The sequence below is a fragment of the Sorex fumeus genome, unplaced genomic scaffold (genome assembly GCF_029834395.1).
Source record: "Sorex fumeus unplaced genomic scaffold, SorFum_2.1 ptg000111l, whole genome shotgun sequence".
Classification (NCBI taxonomy): Eukaryota; Metazoa; Chordata; class Mammalia; order Eulipotyphla; family Soricidae; genus Sorex; species Sorex fumeus.
In genome coordinates, this window is record NW_026606168.1 from 3,641,424 (window position 1) to 3,649,999 (window position 8,576).

Genomic DNA, 8,576 nt, shown 5'->3' on the forward strand with positions numbered 1-8,576 from the left:
TTGCACATGGCTGACCCACATTTGATCTTCAGCACCCCATTAAGGTCCCCAGAGCCAGACAGGAGTCATCCCGAAGGGCAGAATCACGAATATGCCCTGAGCACTGCTGGGTGTGGCCCCAAACAATGATAGGATTAACTATTTAACAAGGCAGTTTCCATAGGCAATAGGTAACATTTTGCTTCTGATATCCTGAAATTTTTACCATGATGCATCTGGGTGTGGGTTTATTGCCACCAATTTGCTGGGCTTCTGTTGACTCAATCTAGAAATGCACACCTGTCGGGCTCTGCAGAAATTTCTTAAAATGTTTCTCTTCTCCCTTCCTGCTGTCTTTTGTTTATCAAATCCCTAGTAATAGGAATTTGATTTTTTAAAAATTTTTCTTTTTTTATTAGTGAAACACCATGAGGTACAGTTGTAGATTTACAATTTTTTGTGCTTGGGTTTGATTATACAATGATCAGATACCCATCCCTCCACCAGTGCCCATTTTCCACCACCATGGATAATATCCCCCCTACCCCCATCCCCCCCTTGCCTCTATGGCAGGGCAATCCCCTGTGTTCTCTCTCTCCTTTTGGGAGTTATGGTCTGCAAAAGAGGCATTGAGTGGCAAACATGTTCAGTCCATAGTCCACTTTCGACATGCATCTCCCCTCCTGGGAGGATCCTCCAAACACCCTTTATTTGGTGTTCCCTTCTCTATCTGAGCTGCCCTTTCCTCTAGAATGCCCGACTGGTCACTAAGCTATGGAGTAATCCTCCTGGTGCTGATCTCAGCTATTCTTGGGTATTAATCTCATATTTTGTTACTTTATATCCCCCAGATGAATGCAATCTTTCTATGTCTATCCCTCTCTTTCTGACTCATTTCGCTTAGCATGATACTTTCCATGTTGTACCACTTGTATGTAAATTTCATGACTTCATCTTTTCTAAGAGCTACATAGTACTCCATTGTGTAGATGTACCAAAGTTTCTTTAACCAGTCATCTGTTCTTGGGCATTCAGGTTTCTTCCAGTTTCTGGCTATTGTAAAGAGTGCTGCAATGAACAAACAAGTGCAGATGTCACTTCGACTATACATTTTTGCCTCTCTGGGATATATTCCCAGGAGTGGTATTGCTGGGTCAAATGGGAGCTCAATTTCTAATTTTTTGAGAATCGTCCATACTGTTTTCCAGAAGGGCTGAACCAGTCGGCATTCCCACCAACAGTGAAGGAGTGTCCCTTTCTCACCACATCTGCACCAGCATCGGTTGCTTTTGTTCTTTTGAATGTGGGCCAGTCTCTGAGGTGTGAGATGGTATCTCATTGTGGTTTTGATCTGCATCTCCCTGATGATTAATGATGTAGAGCATTTTCTCATGTGCTTTTTTGCCATTCAGATTTCTTCTTTGAGAAAGTTTCTGTTCATTTAATTGCCCCATTTTTGGATGGGGTTGGATGTTTTCTTCTTGTGGAGTTTAACCAGTATTTTGTATATCCTGGATATCAACCCCTTGTCAGATGTGTATTCGGTGAAGATCCTTTCCCATTCTGTAGACTGTCTTTGTATTTTGGTCAGGAATTTGATTTTATATAGTGCTTTTCTTGCCTATTCTCTCTGTCATAGATTGCCTTAATTCATCTTCTAGATTTCCGATGAGTTAAAAATTATTTTTATGCTTTTATTGTTCAAAAGCTCTTTATCTGAATTTAAAAAACCGTTGTTTTTTTTTTTCACGGACACAATTTTACCTAGGTGAATACTAATTACATTATTACATATGACTGGTTCTTAAACAGGTTGTAACTACTTTTACTTATCTTAGTTTTTTACCCACTTTTAATGGTACCTGTTTAAGTCAATTTGGGTCTACTGAGGATTCTCTAAGTAGCTCTCAATTGTGGTTCAAGTATCAACATCTTCTCCTGGGAACTTATTAGAAATATTAATCTTCAAGTCTTAATTCAGACCTATTTAATTAGAAACTATGGCCCAACAATTTGTGTTTTAAGTTTTCTAAGTGATTCTCATGCAACACTTTAAAGTGGGATGGTTCTTGATTTGTCCCACAGCATGCTTGAGAGTTGGTTTTCTGGGATATACCAAGCAAATTATGTTTCCTTTCCTTTCTAATTTCCTAAATTTGTGTTACTATTGTCACCTTTAAGTCCCTCCCCCACTTGTATGGATTTGTATGTAAATACACATACCCACATTGACAAATATATCTTTATCCACATAATTTTATGGTGCTTTTATCTTTTTTAATGCCTTTTATTATAACTGAAGCTGAAGGAAAGAATAAAATTAAATGCATAAATTAATTTGCCATTGCCACTTAAAATCATTTTGCAATCACTTTAAACAAAATGCAACTGTTAAAATAATTAATAAATGTTCCTTTATTGTTAAAAAGGTACTTTAGTTCTCATCTGACTAGCAATATAGATCTCTTAGCAGTTTCAACTTATTTCACTTTAAAATACATTTCTTCAATTTTGTGTTATCCGCTTGCCTTATGCCTGATGTCTATCAAGCTAAACACTGAGATGGCAATTATCACAATTAATCACAAGTAAAGCATGATTACTTGTGACTGAAGACTAGTAATCTGGGATACACAGAAATTCAAGCAGAAAACCCAAAACTGGGGCTGGAGCAACAGTACAACTGGTAGGGCACTTGTTTTGCAAGTGGCAACTGAGTTTGATACTGGGTACCACAGATGGTCCCTTACGAGCCCATCACTAGGAGTGATCCCTAAGCACAGAGCCAGGAGTAAGCCCGGAACAGTACTGGGTATGGCCTCAAGCAAAACAAAAAGTAAAACCTCAAACTTGCCCCAAGGAGGAACAAAGTCAGAACTTTTATGGGAGGGAAAAAAATATATGGTCAGTGGTTAAGGAAGAGTAAATTTGGATTAATATAGGCTTAAACTAGGTTACACAAAATTGGTTGGTTAAAAGTACTTTTCACTGGTACATAAATAATTGTTGGTTGATAATTTTTAAAATATTACTCTTTTTGTAGGGGCCACATTCACAGATGCTAGGGGTCAGGGTGGGGTCATACATGGCTGGGGACTGAATTTAAGGTTCACACATGTCAGATACACACACCAGCACATCATCTATCTGTCTGGCTTTGCTTGATGATTTCCCTGAAACAAATATTTTGGCCCAGTTTTTGGCCAAATTCAAACAAGAGAGATCATGCAATTTCTCTGTAATGGTGTCATAGCTCCATTATTTTCTTTTGTGGTATGGGGGGGGAATCAAACCCAAGTTTTATAGATGTGAGGATTTTGGCTCTACTCTAAGCTACATCCTCTACCTCCAGGCTCTATTTGAAAATTACTTCACCAATGTCAACTTTTCACACTTCGAAAACTGGAGTTCCTCAAGATGAACTCTCTCTAGGTATTTTTTTTCATTTCTATAACGTTATATACTATATCTCTATCTTAACTTCTCTTAAGTATCCAATCATAAATACCAGCTCACTAGACGTCTTTATTTAGCTGTTTCTCAAATGCTTAAAAAGGAACTTCAAAATCATTCCTGACACAGTTCTCTCCCAAAACGTTCCATCCCAATCCAACAGCCAGCATTGTTACTGCTACCTCTAAAATGTTTTTCAGTCTGTACATAATCTCTCTTCACTGTTTAAGCCATAAAACTTTGTCTGGATCTCTGAAATAGTTTATTTGCTTTTATTTGCATACCCTCCAACTATTTCCCTACTTAAGGGCCAAGTTAATGTTTTAAAAAGGTAAATTACTTTCACATCACATTCCACTCAAAAACTTTCACTGGGTTCCCAATGTATAGTCATGTGTCTCCTGATGACTGGATTATGGGGATACTTTCTGGGAAGTGCTTTATTAAGCAATTTTGTCATCATGTATTATTCAGAGTGTAATACAACCATAGACAGTGTGGCCTGTCACATGCCATATATCACATATAGTATAGTCACTGTTATTTATGTAGTCTATTGTTGACCATATCAAGTGATACAACTGTACTTAGAATACAAACTATACTAATTTAGTATGGTCTGTTAGGACCTGCTGATCTGATTCCCTGGCTTACTACATTCCAGGCAAACTGGTCTTTTAGATGCTTCTAAAGAATGGAAGGGTTTAGGATCTTTGTACATGCTGTTTTCTTTGCTTGAAAAATTCCTCCTTCACTTCCTTTGCCTGAATAACTCCTTCTGTTCCTTTTGTAATTTATCTGTATCTCATGCATATAAACTATGTCCTGCTGACCACTATGTCTTTATACCTCATTATTTTTTCTTCATAGGACTTAAGACCAGTTGTCTTAAACCATTAAATGTACTTATGTGTATATAACATATCCTCTACTATTAAATGTTGTAGACATTAATGATGACAGATTTCTGTTCTTCATTGTTTTCTCAGAACAGGTAGCACAGTGCCTGACACTGTTGGTAGTCAAAAAAAAAGCAACAAAAAACCAAACTTGCTAAATGGGAGGAAGGAAAAATAGACATTGTCTAAGGTCTCTTGTTAGTGGTAAAAACAAGATTCAAAATTATGTTCTTTCAGATTTTTAAATTACTTCATCTTTTATCACTTCATACTTCCTACATTAAATGCTTTATTTCCAAGTGCTTGTCAAACACTTTAATAAATATTCTATTTATACAGAATTCTGAATAATTTTGTTAAAGTCTATCTTAAGCACTAGCAAATATATGTTTTCATTCTTTTCATTCTTGGGTATGTAATCCAGGACCTCACACAGGTAAAGCAAGGGTACTATAGCATATTGAGCTACATCCATGGCCCTCTGTCATGTGGATGAGACTTCAACATTTGAAAATAAAGTTACATTTGGAGTATTTCCTTGTAGCTTTCAACAAATAACATTTACTAACTCGAGACTTCAGAAATGGAAGTAAGAAGGTTGGAGCAACAGTACAGTGGGGAGTGCACATGTCTTACATGTGGTCCACCAGGGTTCAATCCCCAGCACCCCATATTATCCCCCAAACCCTGCCAGAAGTGGGCAGAGCCAGGAATAAACCCTGAGCACTGCAAGGTGTGGCCCAAGAACAAAAAAAATGGGGAGTGAGGGTAAAAGTAAGGACAATTATATCTTAATTTTAAAAAAGGCAAAATAAACTAAAATCTTTAGGGGAAATTGTGATTTGTGTTATTGATGTTAAACTTTAAATATCAAAGTCCAGAATCACTAAATCTTAATGATTTAACATTCCAGTAGTGCGAATATATGTAAGTCACTAAATCATGGTTTGCTGGTCTTATCTGGCCATGACTATAATTCCATCCTTGCATTTCTGTATACCTTAAGCATTTATAATCCCCTAACAGTAAAAATACAAAACACTTATTAAGTATGATCTCAGTGCAAGTCCTTATTCCAGGTGTTGGGGATGGGCTTATACTTTAGCAGAGGAAGATATATATCAGCAAGTAAACGTACTAAGAAGATAATCTCAGGGCAGGAGACATTGCTCTATAGGTTGAGTGGATGCTTTGCAGTGGGAGGTCCAACTGCAACTGCATAGTCCCCTAAATACAACCAGGAGCTACTTCTGAGTAGCAATGAACAACACCGAATTTGGCACGCTAAAAAACAAAATAAATAAAGAGATCAGTTGCTGAGGGCTTTTAAAGTTCAGTAGGGAAGAGGAGAAGAGAGTTACTTTAGTCAGTCATAAAAGGCATGTTGAAGGTATCTTTTTGAGATGACATGTGAATGCAAGAAACCACCCAAAAACTTTGAGGTGGTGGGAAAGCGAGTTCATGCAAAGTAGTGCTTTTCAAATTGAAGATCTTGATATATTTGTGGACCACAGAATCAGTTAAATGGGCAGGGATCAAAATAAAAAAATATGGGGTAAAAGCATATGAAATAAAACTTTTCTGTTATACATACATTAATACATCTATACGTATGCATATACACATATATGCCTGAGTTACACTGTTAAATGCATATCCTACTATAGTGAGGTCAAGGTGTCTAAAAACCATTTAAGTACAGGGATGGGCCAGACCAATGGTCGTTATGAGTAGCCCGCTTGGCTGAAAGTGAGCACAGGGAGAAGGGGGATGCAATGAGGTAGCAAAGGACCACAGAGATAGTACAGAAGATAAGGTGTTTGCCTTGCATGTTGTTGACCTGCGTTTGATTCCTGGCACCCTGTACGGTACCTGGAGCACTACCAGGAGTGATGCCTGAGCATCCTCGGTGTGGTCCAAACTCCTGCCCTCCTTCACAGAACAAATAAAAAGAAATGAGGTAAGGAAGAAATGTGTATCATTTCCTTCCATATGACTTCTGTCAACCTCTTCAATATGGATTATTATAACCTCTATTCTAATTAATGTTCATAATTAAGAGCACGGCCACCCCGAGTTCGATTTCTCTGCCCCTCTCAGAGAGCCCGGAAAGCTACCAAGAGTATCTCACCCGCACGGCAAAGCCTGGCAAGCTACCCGTGACATATTCGACATCCAAACACAGTAACAAGTCTCACAATGTTACTGGGCCCACTCAAGCAAATCGATGAACAACGGGAGGACAGTGACAGTGACATAGGAGAAATTTTCCTGCTTTCAATGTCACTTTTCAGAACTGTCACCAAGAGAAGACATCAATTACACCAATGTGGCTGTGAAATTAACCTAAAAAAGAAGCATTTATGTACACTGAAATTATATTTGTTGAATCATGGGAGCAAAGGAAAAAATCAAGTTCATTAACCAGAGGGAGTTGCTCTAGTTCTTCCGGATCCTCCTTATCCTGAAAAACTTGCAGGCTGGCTGGTAACATTTATTTTCTCAAATCTCTTGACTAGATATGTAAAAGTAAATGGTATCATGGACCACTTAAAACAAATTCAACAGTAAAAAAACTAAAATAAAAAATCAAAAAACAATAAAAAACACATGGAAATTGGAGCTTTAGAACTGGTTCTTAATTCTAGGACTCTAAGTAATTTGAGAATTATTTACTATTATATTTTGGTCTGGGGGCCATACTCCGGCTCTGTGCTCAGGGATCACAGCTTGGAGGGGCTTGGGGACCCTATGGGGTGTCAGAGAAGGAACCCGGGGAGGTCACGTGCAAGACAAGTGTCTTCCCCGCTGTACGATCTCTCCAGCCCCTCATGTACTATTGCAATCGTTATAAAAACTAACCTGATTTGATCTTTTTTGGGGGGGAAGAGGAAGTTAAGGGATACCCAGTCCTTCCCTCCGCTAAAGGGCGGACGGCCCTGAGGAGAGCCAGAGGAAAAGGTCAGTAATCTGCTAGTTCCTATTGTACTCAGGTTGATCTTTGGAACCATGTGGCCTTTTCATCATCTCGAAACCCGTCTCACTAATACAGCCCACGCCTCCTGAAAACCGAGTGTGGACCTCAGCTCCTGCTCACACCTGTCCGCGCGGCCGGTAGGGAAGGGGCCGTGGGTTGGCGCCACCACTCACCGACAAGTTCTCCGATCATGAACAGCAGGTACAGGAGCGCCGCGACGGTCAGGCGGGTTTTCACCCTTCTCTGCTTGAGCGACTCTCGCTGTCGGCTGCAGTTGTCGCAGGGGTCCACCTTCAGGCTCAGCCGGCTGTTGGCCAGGGGCAGGTCCTGGTCCAGCAAGGAATCGTCGTCGGCCTGGAGGGCCGGGTGCACCCCGTTAACAGGCCTTTCCGGGGCTTCCGACCCGTCGTCGGCCACCACCACCCGAAGTTTGTTAAACCGAGAGAGCCCCTCGTCGGCCGCGTCGTCGGCGAAGTCGAAGGCGCTGGTGTCATTGAGAAAGAGCGGCGCATCCTCCCTCCGCAGCAGCGACTTGAAGCGCTTCCACGCGCCCGACCCGGCCATGGCCGAGGCGGAGCGGGGCGGCTCGGGGCGGGCGGCCGGCCGGCGGCGGCGGCGGCGGCTCCTACTTCACCGGAGCCCCAGTTCCCGCTGGCAGAGCCGGGCGTCCGTGCCCATGCTGCGGAAAGGCGAAAGGCGCGATCAATGCGAGGCGCCCCGCGCGCTCCGCGACTTCCCCGGCCGCGCGCGGCGTGCAGCGTGCGACTTCGGGGGCGCGGGGTCGCCTCGAGGCGCGAGGGGCGGCGCGTCTACCTGGGGCGCTGCCTCGGGGCCGCCGCTCATCTCCCCGCCCCCTGCCGGCGCGGCGGGGCCGGCTCACCCGGCTGGGCCCGGCGTCCGCGGGCGAGCGGGGCAGTCCTAGCGCCTGGACGCGCCCGCCGCTGCCGGCCGGCTCCCCGGGTGTGACAGGTTCGGGGCCGGGGGCCGGCGGCCGCCGCCTCAGCCCGCCCTGCTCCAGGCCGCGCGCGTGCGCCGGAGCGGCCGCGGGCGAGGCGCGCGAGGGAGGGGTCGGCGCGAGGACACGCAGGCCCGCTGCGCGGGGCGGGGCGGGGCGGGGCGGGGGCGCGGGCGCGGGCGCGGCGCCCGCCTCGGCCCCGGGGTCACGGGCGGCCGCGGCCCGGGAGCAGGGGCGGCTCTAGTCCGGCTCCTCCGCTGAGGAGTGGGGGGCAGATCCGTTTGGGCCCTCCCGGGGCGGGGCGGCGCGGCGC

The 8,576-nt window shown here is 43.6% G+C and overlaps 1 protein-coding gene across 3 annotated transcripts in view; it reads right to left on the reverse strand.

Annotated features, from left to right (window-relative positions):
- The window catches only part of SLC30A4 (solute carrier family 30 member 4), a 32,370-nt gene extending 24,062 nt beyond the window's left edge, over window positions 1-8,308 (reverse strand). For 2 of the 3 annotated variants that reach the window (XR_008795314.1, XM_056135380.1), the window contains exon 1: window positions 7,482-8,308. Coding sequence is in view for 2 of the 3 variants with exons in the window: in XM_056135380.1 (XP_055991355.1) it covers window positions 7,482-7,872 (391 nt within the window). In the remaining variant the exon portion in view is untranslated. The remainder of the gene's footprint in view (window positions 1-7,481) is intronic. The other variant, XM_056135381.1, reaches the window with a different exon arrangement.
- Between the last annotated feature and the right edge of the window lie 268 nt (window positions 8,309-8,576).